The 19,303-nt window shown below is 40.8% G+C and overlaps 1 protein-coding gene across 1 annotated transcript; it reads left to right on the top strand.

The window, feature by feature from the left end:
- The first annotated feature begins 889 nt into the window (after positions 1-889).
- Positions 890-19,217, top strand: smc5 (structural maintenance of chromosomes 5). The gene is made up of 24 exons (XM_077581878.1): positions 890-1,130; positions 2,556-2,697; positions 2,818-2,870; positions 3,446-3,608; positions 3,692-3,826; positions 3,977-4,117; positions 5,348-5,509; positions 5,929-6,000; positions 6,720-6,975; positions 7,048-7,202; positions 9,200-9,313; positions 9,857-9,951; positions 10,143-10,275; positions 10,348-10,521; positions 10,748-10,917; positions 12,887-13,010; positions 14,580-14,702; positions 14,796-14,921; positions 15,026-15,121; positions 15,262-15,366; positions 17,223-17,342; positions 17,463-17,642; positions 18,456-18,551; positions 18,630-19,217. The coding sequence occupies exons 1-24, from the start codon at positions 979-981 to the stop codon at positions 18,765-18,767; spliced, it is 3,225 nt and encodes a 1,074-aa protein (XP_077438004.1). The 5' UTR covers positions 890-978; the 3' UTR covers positions 18,768-19,217.
- The last annotated feature ends 86 nt before the right edge of the window (positions 19,218-19,303 follow it).

Raw genomic sequence — 19,303 nt, forward strand, 5'->3', positions numbered from 1 at the left:
GAATGGGGAGAGGGTTGGGCGTCGTCTGGCTGTGATTGTGTGTACGAGAATGAACTGGTGGGTGGCGGGGGCGTCACAATCCACAAGTGACGTAGTCCGCAACTTCTCGTGTAATGAGACGACAAATGGGGTATATGCCACAGAGGAAGTGGGACGTCCGACTTCCGGGTCTCCGCGTTCCCGTCAATGGTTGCGAGTGTGTAGTGTGTCTGTCTCAGTTCTCCAAAGCATTTCAGAGAGCTGAAACGCTCCTGCTCGCGGCCATCGGCGAGAGCGCGCGGTTGGAGGGGTGCAGGTGCGAGTGTTGGGACGCGGCCTGTGTGTCGCAGCAGTGGCTGGAAACGCCGTTGGTGTGTGACTTGCGGAAGTCGGAAGTTCGTGGCATTGTGTTTATCTTAGTGTTTAACCTTAAGATGGCCAAACACGATTTTTGCTTTTAAGCTTTCAACAAACATGTGCTAAAATGTCAAAATAATGACCAGGACATGTAGACAGCATTTGTAGACACCAGTTTATAGTTTATCAACAAAAAAAAGTTGATTTGGTGTTTTAAGTTTCTCTTTAAACATTTGCTTCAATTTTTATTATTTTTCTATGGGCAAAACATTGTAATTGAAACAGTAACTTAAGTGCCGGTACATTTTAGTTGAATTTTTATGTTATACATTTTAAATGAGTCAATAATTACGTACACTTTTTTATTTTATTTTATTCTAGCTCCAATATATTAAATCCGTGGAATCCACCGTTTTAGGAATAAAGTGTTCTCATCTACTTGTCGATCCACACTCCACACCACTAGGTGTAAGTAATGCACCTAAACGTCATTTGCCAACTGCCTTTGAACGAAATGAAGAAGTCGCGCGCCTCCGCGAAGAAAAAAAAGACGAAGAAGAAGAAACAGCGCGCTCGGATGAAAATATGTCGGCAAAAGGTTTCTGTTAATGGGCCGCGGCTTGTCTCATTCTCATAGCATTCATGGCGATTCCCCGGAAAGTAATTCGGTCCGGTCATGGCGAGCGAAGCTCATCAGCCAGCGGCGTCACGAGCAGTCAGCCGAGGGAAGCGAACGAGTCTGAGAGTACTTTTGTGGAGGGCGCGGTACTTCGCATCACCATGAAAAACTTCCTGTAAGTTGCTCGTCATAAATGCTACTGTTTCAATAAAGTCAGCATGGCTTGTATACCATAACGGAGTAAAAAACAAACAAACTCGACTCGTGTCTTGGTTACCGAATTACGTACGGGTTTTCTGCTTAACGTCCTGTCAACTGGCTCGGCTATTTCCTCTTCACAGCCCAAAAAATATTATTAGTGCATTATTTATTACAATCATTTATTTACAATGTAATTGTGTAAAATATGCTTCATCAAACCTGTCGGTCTTGTACAGTGCAGTATATAACGTACATGAACGTGTTACTAAAACACCATCCATCCTTTTTCCAAACCGCTTATTTCTCACAAAGATTGCGGGGGTGCTGGACCCTATCCCAGCCGACTACGGGCAGTAGGCGGGGTACACCCTTAACTGGTTGCCAGCCAATAACAGGGCACACATAGAGAAAAAACAATTCGTACTCACAATCACTCCTAAGGACAATTTTAGAGTGTCCAATTATCCCGCCATGCATGTTTTGGGAACGTGGGATGAAACTGGAGTATCCGGAGAAAATCCACGCAGGCACGGGGAGAACCGGCAAACTCCACCCAGGAAGCCCGGACTCGATCTTGCATAGTACAGCAAGTACAGAAATAACTTTGGTAGAAAAGTCGCCCTGTCTAATATTACTGGAGTGAATATCTTAAAAGTATCTGACTGGACTCTTAAGTAGTTATCTGATTTGTGCAGTCAGTGGTACCTTGACATCCATGGTTGTCCGACCTTGAATAGCAGCTGCAAGAACTCGCTTTGGTCCCGCCTCCCCCAACAACACATGTACCACACACAGAGATGAAAAGCAAACTCCATTGGAATATTGAATATATGCAACAACAAAAAAACTTTTTTGCATATATTCAATATTCCAATGGAGTTTGCATTGAAGCCAAACGTTTGTTTGTCACTTTTTTAAAAATATGCGCATGCGGAAGACCATCCTACCGGCTCTCCTGCTCGTCCGGGGGAAACGCCTATCAAATGCCGGGAACGTGCAAGCTCATCATCATCTTCATCAGTCTCTGCAGCCAGCCTCACTTCATAGACAGATGCCCTTTTGCAGCTCTCAGCCATTTTCAAAGTATGCGGTTAGATCGGTGGAGCTACAACGATGAATGGCTGTATCCGAAGCGCAGCGGCTACATGCTACAAACACACGACGTGCAACTAGGAATGAGCACGCACGATGTCGTTAAGGCAGATTGATCGACGGGATCAAGAACATATCGTTAAGATGATACACCCGGAAGATGCAGCGACAAAAGATCCTTTAACTCCATACAGGAAGCTCGGAGCTCCAACTTCAGAAATTTGTGGCTTGGCTGATCTCTCATCTCTGGGACTGTAATCAATTTGATCATACATACTCACAATAAATATTTTTCTTGCTCTTCCAGGACATACGACCACACTGTGGTTTATCCCGGACCAAACCTGAACATCGTTATTGGAGCGAATGGAACTGGCAAGTCCAGCATTGTGTGCGCCATCTGTCTGAGCCTGGCAGGCAAGACCACTGTCCTGGAAAGAGGCGACAAGGTCAAATGTCAAAGGCTGAACAATCTTAATGAAAAATTGATTACAGTACACCAAAAACACATTGCAAGACGTTTGTTGAGCTCCTTTTTTTAGACGTACAATGATGACTTCTTCTTCTAGGTTGGGGGCTACGTGAAAAAAGGATGCAACCAAGGATTTATTGAAATTGAACTGTAAGTTATCTGTGACATCTGCAGCTTGTATTACTGGCACAGACATGCTCTTTTAAGGTGAAATTGATACGTTTTGTAGTGCTTGTGTTATTAGCTAGCAGGCCAGCCCTTATGTTAGACACGCATGCAAACATTATATACCTGTGAGATCAATTTCCTTCCACAAACCTGATGATGCAGGTTTGGTTCCAACTTCCCAGTCCGACCCATTTGAAGTGACTACTACGTTCCCTTATTGCAAGTAAAAAATCATTCCACTGCGATTATAAAAGCAACAATGATTCAGTTTCCAATAGTCCCGCCTTTCTGTGCAACTTTAATTCATTGCTAGATGTTGAAAACAGTATGTCATTGTCAACACCTCTGATTGTTTGGTTTCACACAGTGTGTCTACTCTACCTGTTAAGCACATGATGCTATTTAGTTGGTTATGTAAAGGTTGATAAACCAAATAGTTAATGTTTATTTTGGTGTAAAACTAGAACATTTCAAGAGAAGCAGGCCTGCTATTTATGATGTTCTTTAAAATTCCGCAGTTGAGAGGCTGCCTAATTACAAACTCATATTCTTTTCAGTTTTAAGAATGATGGAAATATAATAATTAACCGAGAGATCCATGTGGCGAACAATCAGTCCGTATGGAGGCTGAACGGAAGAACTTGTAACCAGAAAACAGTGGAGGAGCAAGTCAAGGCTCTGCAAATTCAAGTCAACAACCTTTGCCAGTTCCTGCCTCAGGTATGTTTCAGTCTGGAGTCTCGCTCACATTTGTGTCAGTCTTTTCAGACTTCCCTTCAATGCCTTTGGTTTCTCTGTGCCAGGAAAAAGTGGGGCAATTTGCCAAAATGTCCAAAATCGAATTGCTGGAGGCAACCGAGAAGTCTGTGGGTCCCCCGCAGCTGTTCGAGTATCACTGCGAGCTCAAAAACTTTCGCGCCAAAGATAGAGAGATGGAGGTAAATGCGTACAACAGAGCCTTGTTTGTGTTCATCTCGACAGTCCCATTAAACTTCACCATTAAAGATGAGAACAAATAATCCAAAATTGACTAGTTTAACATTTTGTTATTCTGAAGGCTCGTGTGTTTCCATTGTTACGTCTTTCAGAATGTCATAAAGGAGAGAAGCAGCTATCTGGAGAAAACCAAGCAGAGATACGAGACAAACAAACTTGACGAGAACCGCTATTATGAGAAGAAGAGGCATCTGGATGTGATCGAGTTGCTAGAGAAGAAAACACCCTGGGTGGTGAGGAGGCTTGCAAAGGGGTGGACATTGTACAGTAGATTTCCATGGGATGTTAAGTTGGGGAAATTTTGAAAATACATGTGGGATTTAGGGAAATTAAATTGAAATTGAGGGTCATTTAATGGAAATATATTGTATCATATAAGCAAACAACCAAGCAAAATAATATAATTAAAAGCATGACATTTAATTAATATATTGGCAAGTATAACTATAGGGGCATGATTTAAGTTTCTGAGTTTTTGTGTATTTGTCGACGCCTCTGGAGAAAAGCGGACTGGAAGTCAACGATGTGCACACGCCCAGCATGCCGAGACGTTAGTTTATGGTAGTTTTGTTCATAAATAGATCCTATCGCATTTTCGTGACGAGGTCTTACCTTTTTAACAAGAGGAAATCAATCTGTGGGTCCCGTTTTATCCTCTTAGGTCTTTCCACCTACTCCCAATATTAACGCTGCTCCAATATTGATCCGCGTCCTCCCGCCACGCTTGTCCGACTTGATTTTGCCCTTTTTGTCACACTAGACAGGTGTCATCCTTTCTTGCTCGGTATCCTGACCGTGGTCGGAGATTTTTCTCTCCAGGGTTGGAGTTGCCTCCGGGGGACAATTTCCGTTGCATGTCGCCAAAGTTTCGGCCCGATGGTCGAACAAAAGGAGACGGAGGGTCGCACTGCAATCTCGGTTTATTATTATTTTGACACACTTTTATATACCCTGGCGCCCACACTGGTCTTTTTTCGCACCCGCGTCAACACACTCCCAACACTTCTGCCTTCCGACTGAGAAACTAGAGAGAGAGAGCGTGCCCGCGCCTGACATCACGCTCAAGCAGAAACCTTAAGTTTCGTCCCTGACACACTCATCATTATTTGACTCTACAGAAAAATAGGGGGAACAAGCATTGTGCCCTAATAGTGCCTCCTGTCTATTATACAATTTTTAAAACGTGAGGGTGAAAAATACGGTTATTTTAACACACAAATTTATATCATGCCCCTTTAAGGAATAGATGGTTTTATTAAAAAACTGAAACATGAATGTTGTTTAATATTCCCATAAAGCTGGAAATCTACAAAACCGTTAATTGCAATGGAAAATATACAGCTTTGAAGAATCTGGGGAATTTTGCGACCCGAGTAGTGAGTGGAGGACATATAGTAAACTCTCGCTGGCACATGAGAATGTTCATTCAAAAATTTCAAGCCTCTTGTTCCCTCTGCTTGTAGGAGTATGAAACCACCCGCAAAAAGCTTGAGTGTGTGAAAAAGGAACGAGACGAGGCTAAAAGGCAACTGTCCGTCCTCAAGCAGTCCCATGCGCCCATGATGAGCAAACTCCAGGCCATTGAAGAGCAGCTAAAGCCTAGTGATGCGCAAATGAAGGCAAAGGTGACACATTTTGGATTCTACACAAAGCATAATTATCCATGTTTAGCTTTGTCTACAGCCTATTGTTGATCCACTTCACGGGCCGAAGAAACAAAATATCAACTTTGCATGGCTGAGTAACAATGTAACTTAGTCAAGAAATACCTTTTAAGCATACCTCCAAGTGCCACACCAGAGAGGTTTTTTTTATATATATTTTTTACGGCTTGGTGGTCCTGTATCCTTCTCTGTCATTGTTGGTTAACTTTAAACACACACACACACGAGGAGTTTTATATTTAGGAGCTTTATATTGTAAGTAAATAATTAATATTTTCATTCTATATCTTCTGTGGAAGTTGAGTCCCATTCCCTGTGCTGTGTAATCTAATCTAATATTTTTTTGTTGATATTAATAATAGTAATAAATTATTTTTCAGAGTGCTGCCATCAAAGAAGCTTCCTTGAAATGCAAAGAAAAACAAGATCAGTTGGATCGAATTCACAAACAGGTGAGTGATAATTCGCAAACCTCTGCCAGTTTGGTGGCTTGCATATCAACACAAAGCATTCCGGACACAGAACAGTATGTTTTGTGTAGATATAAAAATTGTAGTCACGGAGGAAAAATCATCTGATGAATCAGAATGAATGAAAAATTAAGTAAAGTCAAAAATGTTCTTTAGAATAATAGGTTCTATGCACCCTTGCTAGTCTAAACGTGGCCTTGTAGATATTGCATTTGTGGAATAAGAATTACACAGAAATATCCAACCATTTTTATCCATCTAAGTGGGGCGGCCATTCTGCCACTTACTGCCAACTGAAAATGACATCAGACGGCTCAGGTAACAACCAATCACGGCTCACCTGTTGTCTGCTGTTGGTCATGTGATGTTTGCAAGTTGAGCCTTTATGCATGATTATTTATGATAAAAATGGCTGAATTTTGCTCTTGAATTCTTATTCCACAAATACAATATTCAATCAATTAAACTTTTATTTATATAGCACCTTTCATTCATTAAAATACAACTCAAGGTGCTGAACAATTGAAAACATCCATAGTTGATACAGTAAAAGCAGGTCAGATAAATAAGATGGCCCAAGACCATTAAGACATTTAAAAACTTATAAAAGCAAAGCAAATTAAGTTCTTCGAGACTTATTAGGAGTAGTTTAAAAACACATGTATAAAGTGTTAATTGCTCCTTATTGCTCCTGTATACAGATTGAAGATATAAAACAGGCATTTAAAATGAAGCAGACTGAAGAAGAAGATCAGAGGAAGCGCATAGAAAACGTCAAATTGCTGATCAAGGACTTGGAAGTCGTGCTTGCCGAAGCTGGCAACCAACCCGACGTGACTCCGAGGATCAGTGAGGTCAATGCCGAGTTGAGGCGCATCCAGCTGGAGAGGAACAAGGTGGAGGAAGAGAAAGCTGACCTGCGCCGGGAGAAGGACAACTTGTGTGCAGAATTGAGAAGTAAGTAAGTACCGAGCAAGGACACGTGAGGATGACGGCGCCAAATCGTTTTCCTTTTGTGGTGATTGACAGTGTTGGAAAAAAAGCTCAACGACATGAATAACATGATGAAGGTAAAAGAGGACAAGCTGCATGGACGCCATAGGGACACGTACGCGGCTGTGCAGTGGCTCAGGCAGAACAGACACCTTTTCAGTGGAAATGTCTCAGAGCCCTTGATGCTTGTGGTGAGTCGGACTTATTAGTCGTTACAGGGCCCAAAGAAGTCACCAAGTTGTCAAAATGAACATTTGCTTTCGTGAAATAACTCCCCTCTGAAGTGTTGTTGATGCAAAGCAGTGCATGTGAGCAGGGACGGACTTTGAACTCCAGAAACCGCTTTAACAATACCTACTCTTCAGCTTTAATGTTTATACATCAAGGCTCAAAATAAGCGGTTTCACATGATAGTTTACGAGATAAAAATTTGCATTTTTGCGCCTCAAACAATCACAATCACATTGAACTGTTAATGTAAAACTGTTAATGGGTGTTCATGTTCACAAAATCAAAACAAAAATTGTCCGATTGGCCGCTGCCACCGAGGGCTTATTTTCCCTCCGTGCGGGACTCTGTCCGTCCTTCTTAGCAGATCGGGGGGAAAAGAGTCTCTCGTGTGTGAGCCTGACTTTGCCCTGAACTAAAGCATACGGTGACTTACATCTAGTTTTTGCATGTCGATGGTCAATGTGCTGTGCAATTCAAAGGCATTACACTGTGGCTATGTCTATTTACCAGAATTCACCAACTAAAAACTGCGAATTTGAGAAAATTAACCATTTCCTGAGCCAGATAAAGTAATTGAAATCCTTCTTGAGGATTATTATCTCAATTTGAACCATCTAAACATCTTAAAGGGTTACTTGACTCATTGACAAGTTAATATTTTGTCTATGATTAATTAATGTGGCAACTTCATTATTTTTCATGAACAATTGATACTTTTAAAAAGTAATTTTGCCACTTGTTTTCGACTGAAGATGACATCACCTGTGCTCAGGAAACAGGTTATGACCAATCATGGCTCAGTTTGCTGACCAATCCCAGAAAACAGGTGAGCCGTGATTGGTCATTAGACTGGGACTTATAGACAAGACTCATTTTCAGCCCTGGAATTTCATTGCTCAGACCATTTTAGTTTACAGTGTTTTAATGAAGAAGATGTTTATTTCATATGTATTAGTGTCTAAAATAGATTAAACATTTGAATAAGTTACCAATGTAAATAGTTATGTTGTATACGATTAAAAATTAAAATAACTTACTAGATCACAATCAGTATATCTGAACAATTAGGAAAACGTAAAAAAGGCAAGTGTGCTAAAGAAATTGATTTGACCACCTGTCATTCAAGGTACAAGACAAATTTGATATTTTTTAAAGCTCGAATAATGAACTGCAATCACACTTTAACTTCCTTGAGCTGGAATGTGCTTGTTGTAATTACTATTCGCAAGGGCAGGGTTAACAAAATGAAGTCCAAAATGCAAAAGTTAGTTTCAGTCACATTTAAAAACTAGTCATTTCTATATTTGTTTTCAATGTAATTAGGCTACTATATATATTTTATTCGAATCCTAAAAAGCAGATCACGCCCTGCTATTTATCGCTTAAGTGGGGGGAAAAAAAGTGTTTTAAATGTGTTAATTGTACGTGAAAAATAATGAAGTTGTCAGATTAAGTCTGCACAAAATATTAACTTTTTAATGCTGAAAATGGTTCAGTGAGTTAAGTATCCCTTTAACTGAAATTGATGAGAATGTTAATTAACATTAAATGTAGTTTACCCCTTTAACTGTTTCCGCTCACGGTATCTTCATTGTAGGGCATTTTACACTTTCAAAACTTGTACAAGTAAAAAAAATAACAATAATTTGCCGCGAACCTACATTATTAGTATGTTGCATGCTAAAATGCTAGCTGCTTAAGTGAAGTTGCACAAAGGCTGTTAAAACCTTTTAAAAAATATTTAATGCCTTATGTTTTTGATACAATAAATGCTAAGAAGAAGTTTAAATTAATATTTGTTTGAAATTGCACTGAAAATCTTTCTGGAAGATAAAATACAGTGCTGCTATTCACAGTGTGAATTTAAGAAATCAAGAACGGTTGATTCTATATAAAAAACGATTGGTTGTTCATTATGAAGCGAAATGTATTATGCCTTTAAATTTTGCTTCCTCAGATCAACGTGAAAGAGCATCGCTTTGCCAAGTACATGGAGAACCACATCTCTTTCAACGACCTAAGGGCTTTTGTCTTCCAGAAGAAAGATGACATGGATCTCTTCTTGACAGAGGTGAAGACACTTCTGATTATTTTGGCGAGGCAACTTTATAATCAAATGCAATACTAATCAAGTTTAAACCCCAGATAACGTATTTCGTGTGTGTTGATGATTCAACCTCTGAACCGTTTATTTTTACTAAAAGGGGCTGCGTTAAAGGAATCTGCAACGAAAAGCACAGGAATATGCAAATGCACTCAACAAGTTCATTATATTAATAAGTCACTAACAGGCACACACTCGGCAAGTTAGCTATCAACTATTGATTGTAAACATTAATAACGAGCATATAAAAGGCATAAACACACATTTTCTAACAGCACAGTTAAGAATGTTACCCATTAATATCAATTTGAGTGAATTAGAATGAGCCCTTACATTGTCATTGACTACTGCACCGCTATAAGCTGAATGACCAACGGAGAAGATTAAACAGGAAATGGAAATAGAGTGATCCGCCAAATTGAAAGCACAATTTCAAAATAAGATCTGATGAAATGCCACACACTAAATAGGTTGAAAAATTCTTAACATAGTGAACGTTTCTGACTTCAGGTGCGTGAAAAACTGAAGTTGAGAATCAATGCTATTATTGCTCCAGCAGAGACGTGCTCAAGAGCTACTCCGTCGCGGCATATTGAGTCCTTGAGGTGAGAGTAAGAAAAGTCATCATACATTAATTCAAGTTGGGACTTTGTGGATTATTGTGTGAAATCTTTCTGACTTCAATAGAAATGTGATTAATGAATAACATGTAAGTAATTAGACTGATGCAGTCCCACCATTGGGGTATTTAAAAAAAAAAAAAATCCAATTCCCTGAACCTCATTTGTCTTTGCAGGCGTTTTGGGTTCTATACCTATCTCCGCGAAACATTCGACGCCCCCGATGAGGTGATGAGTTATCTGTGCCATCAGTATAAAGTGCATGAGATCCCCATAGGCAATGAGCAGACCGAAGCCATGATAAAAACGGTATTAACTTTGCACAACCTCAAAAGCCACGTTCCCAGTAGATGAGGCTTACATTCTACACACATTTTGCAGGTGATAGAGGAGCCGTACCTTAAAGTACTTTACACGACTGACCAGAAGTACATGATAAAGAAGTCCTTCTACTCCAATGTTGTCTCTACCAAAAACACCACAGTGTATCCGCCCAAGTATCTCAGCATCACAGTGGATAATGTGCAGAAACGGCAACTGGAGCAGCAGATGAAGGTGAGGGACACCCCGCTATGTTTACATGCATTCAAGCTAAATTAAGGATTTGAAAATGAGCTTCAATTTGAACTGCATTCATCGGTTGCTTGTTTTATAACCAGTGCCAGGATTGCGTAGACATACACTCTTCTCGCTCCACCTTAAACGGGACCACCACACACAGCAAATCACATTTTGCAGAGTTGGTGGTAGTCGAAAATGTCATCTTTGATCGCCCATCAAGGTTTGCCAGACAAGGCTACGAGACATTGATGAGCAGTTGAACGCGGTACAAAAAGAAGCGACCGCACTGGATCGCCGTGACAATGAACTGATGACAGAGAGGAAGAGCCTCTTGGAATTAAAGACCAAAAAGAGACAACTGGAGCAGAAAATCAGCACCAAACAAGACAGGTATGATCAAACCCTACTGGTGCCTCTTTCTATCATAACGTTTGGACTACAAGCTATGACTTTCCACTGCTGCGGCTTAAACAACAAATCACCTTATTTATGCATTTGCTATCATGCCATTAGCTTCACGTTTGTGTTATCTGTTCATGGATACATTTTTGGGGGTCAACTTTTTAAATCAAATCTGCACATTTGCTGGATTCAAGCATATCCCCTCATCTATTGGCCAATGCAAAAAGACAATCGATCTGCCAAATCCAAAAATCCATATATATATTTTTTCTGTGCATATTTTGTTGTGGCATTAGCATTATTATTGCTTCTTTGTTACTTAATGCTGTTTCAATGTGGTTACACGTGTTTGGCAGTTTTTGTTTTCCGACTTCTCTGAACATTGCGTAGTTGGGCACTGCTCTTGTTTCAAGCTGTTTATTTGTGACCGTAATTCTTAATTCGAAGGACAGGTGTCAAAATTAATCCATCTAATTAATCGACAACCATTTTGATAATTGATTAAACCGTTTAGAGCCTATGTTTAACTTAAAATTGTCCGAATCATCTGATTCAAAACTCTGATTTCTCTAGTCCTTCATGAAAGCAGGCTGATTATCTCTTGTTTGACCCAAACATTTGCAAATGTCTGCTTTTACCTAGGAAAACGTTACAGACCAACCCATTAACTGAATCATAATCAATTAAAGGTGGATTCCAGGTTCTTCTCAAAAAGTAGAAGCCAAACGTTCGCCAAATATAAAAATAAATGTCGAAATAAATACAAAATTAAATATATAAATATAATTAAATATCAATTAATAAATAAAAACACTCTGCTCTCACATTTATTTATTTCACACTGCAGACGCTCTGTCAGGACAAAATTATTATTCAAATGAGGGGGCGGTCCTAAGCATGTCTTGGGTTGGACTCCGCCGTTGCAAATTGTCTTTCATTGGTCTAGTGAGCGGCTTGGTGAACAAAGAAGTTTCGTCGGCTTGCATGGAGAGCTCCAGCAATGGACAACTATCTTGTCCACTATCGAGCAACTCAAGTCGCAAGTTGTCGTAACAGTGGACAAGATATTCGTCCATTGCTGGAGCTCTCCATGCAAGCCGGCGAGACTTCCTTGTTCACCGAGCCGCTCACTTGACCAATGAAAGTGAAAGTACCGCTGATTGTCACATCCACCTAAGTGGGGCGAAATTCGTTCTCCGCATTTGACCCATTCCCTGAGGGAGCGGTGAGCAACAGCAGGGGCCGCGCTCGGGAATCATTAGCTGATCAAACCCCCCAATTCCAACCCTTAATGCTGACTGTCAAGCAGGGCGGCAATGGGTGCCATTTTTATAGTCTTTGGTATGACCCGACCAGGGATTGAACCCACAACCCCTTAGTCTCAGGGTGGCCACTCTACCACTATGTCACTGAGCTGGTTGCAACGGCGGAGTCCAACACACGACCGCCCCTCATTTGGATAACATTTCGTCCTGGCAGAGCGTCAGCAGCATGAAATAAATAAATGTGAGAGCAGAGCTTTTTTAAAATAGGGTTGGGCACTATGTATAAGAAGTGGATGGAGCCCCAGGGTCGGGGAGGCAGCTGGTGACGGCAGCTCGGGCCGAGAGGCCCCACCGTTCCGCCTCGCCCCCTTGCTCGCTGCCCTCGCCTGGTTTCAACCTCCCCTTTCCCCATGTCCACTCAACATGGTCCAGGCCGGGCCGCGGGCGTTGCGGGGGCGCCCCCCGCCGGTGCCAGCGGAACCCAATCCCACAGCCATCGGGTACGCAACTCCCAGAGGCGAGACGCCTGTGTTGTTGTGCGCCCGCTAAATGGGCTGTGGGGCCGGTGTTGCTAAACGGCACGCGGTTATTTAATCCTGACGTTTAAAAACCACCGTTAATCGTAAAACCGGTTAATTGCTGCACTCCTACTCTGAAGACAACTTTTTATGCACTACTTCCATGTGTTTTAGACTGAGGCAACTGGAGCAAAGTACTATTGACCTGAAGAAGATTGAGGCAGAGACAAAAGAGAAAATAATTGCTGTCAATTCCCAGAAGATATCCATAGTTAGTGCAATGTTGGCACAAATGAAGGTAAGGCTGAATGAACTGAAACTCTGCAACTCTGATGCATCTTCTGAGGTTCATACATTGCGTGCTTGGAATTACCTGTCACCTACAACTGTTCATGATAAGTTTGTAACACAGAATTTTGGAGAAAATCCAAACATTATTATTGTGTTTTAATGACTTTAATTGGCTGGTCCTGCTGCTTATACTCAGGTGCAACTTGTATATACTAGGGCTGGGAACGATAATCATTTTTCTGATACATCAATCGTCGTATTAAAAAGATTCTGAATCGATTCAGAGGTATTAAAAATCCATTTTTAAAGCTAAAAAAAGAAAAGCCGCTGTTGTCTGGTGCATACTGCACTTTCAAGTATTAAAAATACAGGTAATGTTAAATCCGATTGATAAGTTTAAATATGCTTTTGAAAATCAGGCATAAAAATCCCTCACCTTTCGGTAAAATTTGCCGTTTTGAAACCAAAATCGGTCACTTGCATGAATCATGCACTTCCAATGAGGAAATAATTTGGGGTGGGGTGGGGAGGTTGGAGGTGACCAGAGATTCAGATTCAGATACCGAAGATGGCACCGATTCACATTTAATCAGATGCTGCCATGTTCCGAAGCGCATCTTTAGTTGTGACTGTGTGTGGTATCGATACCCTGATACTGACAATTGGAACCGAAGTGGTTCAAATGCGAAAGGTACCCAACCTTACTTGAAGGCAGTGCATGCTGTTTTTTCAACATCCATCATAGTCCAATAAATGTAGCAAAGATTTTCGCAAACAGTTTTTTTTTGACACCATAAAATTTTGAACATTTAAATTCGCCATTCCTTCGTCCACCGCATGCCCCCCTACCCGTTTGACGAGTGCCCGACGAATATTAACGGGCAAAATGTTGGTGCTTTTCACCTTTTTCACCCTTGACCCGTTTTCATGCCTGCAAAATGTATTGTTATAGGAGAAGTTAGACATTTGTTACAGCAAATGCTGCCTTTGGCACACTAGTGTAAGCCAGGTGGACTTGCCACTTCAATAAAAGTCGAAGTGCGCATGTGCAGCTAGGAACGAGCACCCCCGACACCGTTAAGGCAGATTGAACGACGGGATCGAGAACCAACCGTTAAGGTGATCCACCCGGATGACGCAGCGACAAAAGATCCTTGAATACACCTTTAATTTCCAAACACATCCTAATGTTGTAAACCAGCAGCTCTTGATTGAACTGTTTGCATCTGTACTGTAATTTCCCCAGTTGAAGTGCCTAGAGTGCACTCCAGTACTCGTTGTTAGGGCACTCAGCGCTCTTGAGTTTCCGAACGGTTGCAGTAAAGCAGTCTGCGCTGAAGAATTTAGCCTGATTCAAAGACATATTCACACGTGTGTGTTGATGTCATCGTATTTATTCATGAAATTTGTACTGGCCCAGCATCAGTGAACTTTGGGTGGCTCTACGCAGTCACTTAGTGGCTCCAGGCTGCGGATGAATATTGACCCGTTTTTAAGCTTCTTTTTATGTGTTCCCTTTTACTGTCAGAATGTCATTTTAACCTCAGCCGTCCCTCATTCTTCCGCCCACCTCTAGCTGCGAGCCGAGTTGACCATGGAGAAGGTGTACCTGTCATTGGATGTAATGGGGCTGTTGGCAGAGAAGACCAGGCTGGAGAACAGTTGCAGAGAAAATGCGAGAGGACTCGAAGGCATTCGTGTAAATAATTCGCCCACCAGTACATGCTCACCAACTTTTGTCTATGTGTTGCCGATGTACTTACTATTGGCTGGTTGTGTGTGTTTTATGTAGCAAAAATGCAGCCAGCTGGAAGAGAGTACAGCTCAGCTGAAACAAGCATGCAAAGAGATCATGAAGAAAGCCAAATCAATCTGCAAGATGCAGCCTAACGAGCCGTTACCCAAATATCTCCATGATGTGAGCTAGCTTCTCGCTGTCCACCAAATATCATACCTGATGCGTGATGAGATTGGCATGTGAGTGAGTGCAGCTGCAATCCAGTACTTGTTTTATGATTGCAGGCTTTCAGTAAACTGCCCGACACGCTGGACGAGTTGGACGCCATGTTGAATGAAGAGCGGACCAGAGCAGAGTGCTTTCCTGGACTCAGTAAAAAGGTCAGGACACTTGACAATCACACCCAAGAAATGGTGAAAGTTAAGGAAAAGAGTGTACCATAAATATTAGATTGAAACTCAGATGCTGCTTACACAACAGCATTTGTCGCGTTTGACCTTGGGTGGTGGTTTTGTTCCAGGTTGTCGAGGAGTGCAGCAAGCGGCTGCAGGAAATAAATGAGCTGGAACAAGAGCTGGCTGAGAAGAATGATTCCTTAACTGCTTTCAGACAGAGGATGTCACAGGTACACCACCAGTCACTATCGCCAGACCCCTTTTGGGTGAAATGTCAAGATGAACTTAATATCAATCAATCAATCTTCATTGGTATTAGCACTTTTCATATAAAAAAAATGCAACTCAAAGTGCTTTACATAGTTTAAAAAAAAATCCTCAGCCCACCGCCCCACACAATACCGACCCATTTAAAAAGAAAAGTGCATAAACAAGCATTCAAAACAAAACAAAACAGATGATCTCAGGCTCAGCACTGGACAACCTAGCGACGAAAACACTATCTCAGGGAGCCCTCTGCGCCAGGAGTGGGCCAAAAGCTGCAGCTGCAGACCCAACACCAGCTTCTGCCGCAATGGGCTCTCTCTGAGGAAACATTGGAAAAGTAAAATTACTAGTAGGGCTGCACGGTATTGGCAAAACATGCCATATGGGTGTTGAAAATCGCAATAGCTAACATCTCTCTAAAGAAATTATATTTTCATTATCTAATTAAATAAATAAGATTTAAATGTGGGATATGAGCAGATTATGTACAGTAATCTGATCTAAACTTTGTAATTGAGGCTAAATTTATGAAGTGCAAACACTTAACAAATTTTACCATAAACATGCGAGGACCCAAAAAAAAGTAAGTCATGTTCCTATTTCATAAAATTTATAAAGGTTTGAATATTGAGAATGTTTAAACAAGAGAGAAATGTGACAAAATGTAAATGCCTCAATGACAAAACTGTATAAACTTTGGTGAGGGGTTTTAGAGCCTTAATAACATCAAGCTAACTACTTCGCGGATTTCATTTATTGCGGGTATTTTTGGAACCTAACCCCAGCGAAACCCTGTACTCTCAATCAGTTATTTTATTCAAGGATAACCATGTGTAAGTGACAACCATGAAAGAGCTTTAGCATGACTGGTAAATGAAATAATATTTTGAAATATGTTACATGTAGGGGCGTCAAAATTAGTGCATTAATTTTGAGTTAATATAAAGTTCCTTTAACACCACTATTTTTATTTTTTAATGCGCGATTAATGACTGCCCCTTACTTGGAAAGCCTGTACTGGGGGAATTCTAGTTGCAACGCAGCAGACACGTCCACGTCAAAATGTATCAGTGATACATTTAAGAATAATGCTATATTTGTGGGGTCAAGTTGTATTTTACAATTTTAAAATTGTGCAGAATTTCACAAGTTACTTTATGTTAAAGATTAGATAGCTCTTAATATGAAAAGAAAAATGCACTTAACTGTCAACAATGTCTTACAAATGCAATTATGCCATCTAGTGGCAGAAAAGTGACCTCAACACAAATCAATATCACACTCGTTTTTACAGTACAGTACATCTTTTTAATTTTAACTCAATTTAAAAAAAATATATATGAAATTATTGTATCAATGACTAATAGATGCAGCCAAGTTTCCATGAAACATTTTTTCCACTTTTATGTTAACAAGAAAACTTATTTTACTTTATTGTGCATTTTATTGTACATTTAGAACAGATCGAAATTTTGAGATTAGTCGTGAGTTAACTATTGAAGTCATGCGTATAAATATCACACTCGTTTTTAGAGTATAGTAAATCTTTTTAATTTTAACTCAATTTTATGAATTATTATGAAATGACTGTATCAATGACTAAAATATGCAGCCATATTACATTTATTGAAGTCAAGCAATTAATTATGATTAAAATTTTCAATCGTCTGACACCCCAAGTAATATGTCATGTTTTATCTATCAACCAATATGAAATACTTTTATTGTGATACGACTTTTCAGCCATATCACCCAGCCTTAATATGTATATTGTGTGTGTGTACAATATACATATTGTGCGTGCGTGTGTTTTGAACAGGCAAAAGAAAACTGGCTCAACCCTCTGAAACAGCTGGTGGAGCAAATTAACGACAAGTTCAGTGAGTTCTTCCGCTTCATGAAGTGTGCAGGAGAAGTGGATTTGCACGTTGATAATGAGGTCTCACATTTTATTTTCACCTACTCCACTTCAGCCACCATTTTATTGGACATTATGGATGTAATAATTTGCTATCAGAGTCTCTTTTTGTATTTGATCACTGCTGCCGGTCCGCCGTAGGACGAATACGACAAGTATGGCATCAACATTCGGGTCAAGTTCCACGAGAGCAGTCAGCTGCACGAGCTGACGCAATTCCATCAGAGCGGAGGCGAGCGCAGCGTCACCACCATGTTGTACCTCATGGCCCTGCAGGAGCTCAACCGCTGCCCCTTCAGAGTGGTGGATGAGATCAACCAGGTTACCAACACGCTCACACACATAGACACATTTACGCTCATAAGGAAAGTGTCCAATTTTTTTGCTTTTTGCTTTTTATTAATATTAATATAAAGCATTTATAAAAATAAAAATAAATCACTGAGTGAGCTGAAATTCCGCCCAATTGTCCAAAACATGTTAAAGTTCAAAATGGCACCGTCCAAAATTACTGTCATTATTATATCTATCTAGACATCCATTTTCTTAACCACTTACCTTCGCAAGGGTCACGGGGGGGGCGGGGGTGGGGGGGCGCTGGAGACTATCCCAGCTGGCTTCGGGCAGTAGGCGGTGTACACCCTGAACTGGTTGCCAGCCAATCGCAGGGCACACAGAGACGAACAACCATGTGGGAAATAATTTTTCATAGTACACATGAGTAAAAATGTCAACATTTTAGCCCATTGACTCCCATTATAAATCATCATTTTTTTCATGTTTTTTGATGCACTGTTCACCTGATATCACTGTTATAGTGCATTTTCCGCGATTAACCAATCTAAAGGTAGAGAAAAAAAAATCACTTTAGTCATAAAAGTCATAATACACCAGATGGCGCTAGAGAGCTAATTATCATTTTTGGTTGAGCTGACTTATGTGCTTTATAGAGAGAGAGAGAGAGAAAAAGCACATAACTATATTAGTATATTTATTGGTCTATTCATGGATTAAGCACCCATTTTGAATTTGTCCGTTCAGCTCTTTGCCATAGTAACTTGGGATTTGTGCACATGTGACTTACTCTCACCTCTAGTGGTAGCAATGATAAGAGTATTGTGCTCTCCTTTTTAGGGAATGGATCCCATCAATGAGAGGAGGGCCTTTGACATTCTTGTCCGCACCGCCTGCAAAGAGAGAACCTCACAGTACTTCTTCATCACACCTAAAGTGAGCGTTTGAGTCGCAGGTTCATATTTAACTGCGCTTTGTTACTGTAAGTCACTTTTTTGCCGCGTGGGTCCGCAGCTGCTGAAGAACCTCAGCTACGTCGATGAGATGACCATCCTTTGCATCCACAACGGCCCGCAGATGCTCGGCTCCAACGAGTGGGATGACGGGGCGTTCCTTCGGCGCGCTCGCCGGAAGAAGAAAGCTCAGTCTTGATTGAGACCACTGAAGCGTTCTGACGACACGGCTAGAGGCACTTTAAAAGTTCAAAGCATTCACCAAGGCAAATGACACGCGACTTTAAGCTCTGTTCGTTTGTGCCATGTATGAACAGGCTTCATGACACAAGGTTGTAATAACTTTCCTTTTCACAGTAAATGGTTCATATATTCTGTTCTTTAACTGACATAGCAGTTTAAAAAAATCTGAGGAACGGTTTTGAAACCCTTGTTTTCGAAGCCTACTGAGCTGCAGTCTCGTGCGATATGTTAGGGCGGGTTACAACTCGAGAAAATGTTTGATTTTGTTTATATGACTTTATCACATTTGCGATGTACTACAGTATTTCCTGTATCTCAAAATGAGAACCATTTGGAAATCAAGACAGCCTTGCACTTTTTGTACTGTAGGTTCAACTATGTTAATAAAACCTTCAGTTGTTTGAAATGTGCTGTTGCTGTCATGACAGATGGAAGCGGTCTTGAATGATTGGCTTTGGTGGTTTGGATGAGCAGCAAGATCGCCAATCAACC

This window comes from Vanacampus margaritifer, chromosome 1 (assembly GCF_051991255.1).
Source record: "Vanacampus margaritifer isolate UIUO_Vmar chromosome 1, RoL_Vmar_1.0, whole genome shotgun sequence".
Taxonomy (NCBI): Eukaryota; Metazoa; Chordata; class Actinopteri; order Syngnathiformes; family Syngnathidae; genus Vanacampus; species Vanacampus margaritifer.

Bases quoted from the DNA above. Each gene is read 5' to 3' on its own strand.
- smc5 (XM_077581878.1), top strand. From the start codon at position 979: ATGGCGATTCCCCGGAAAGTAATTCGGTCCGGTCATGGCGAGCGAAGC. The intron at 4,118-5,347 runs GTGAGGAGGCTT...CTCTGCTTGTAG, and splicing joins AGAAGAAAACACCCTGGGTG to GAGTATGAAACCACCCGCAA. The intron at 17,343-17,462 runs GTCTCACATTTT...GGTCCGCCGTAG, and splicing joins ATTTGCACGTTGATAATGAG to GACGAATACGACAAGTATGG.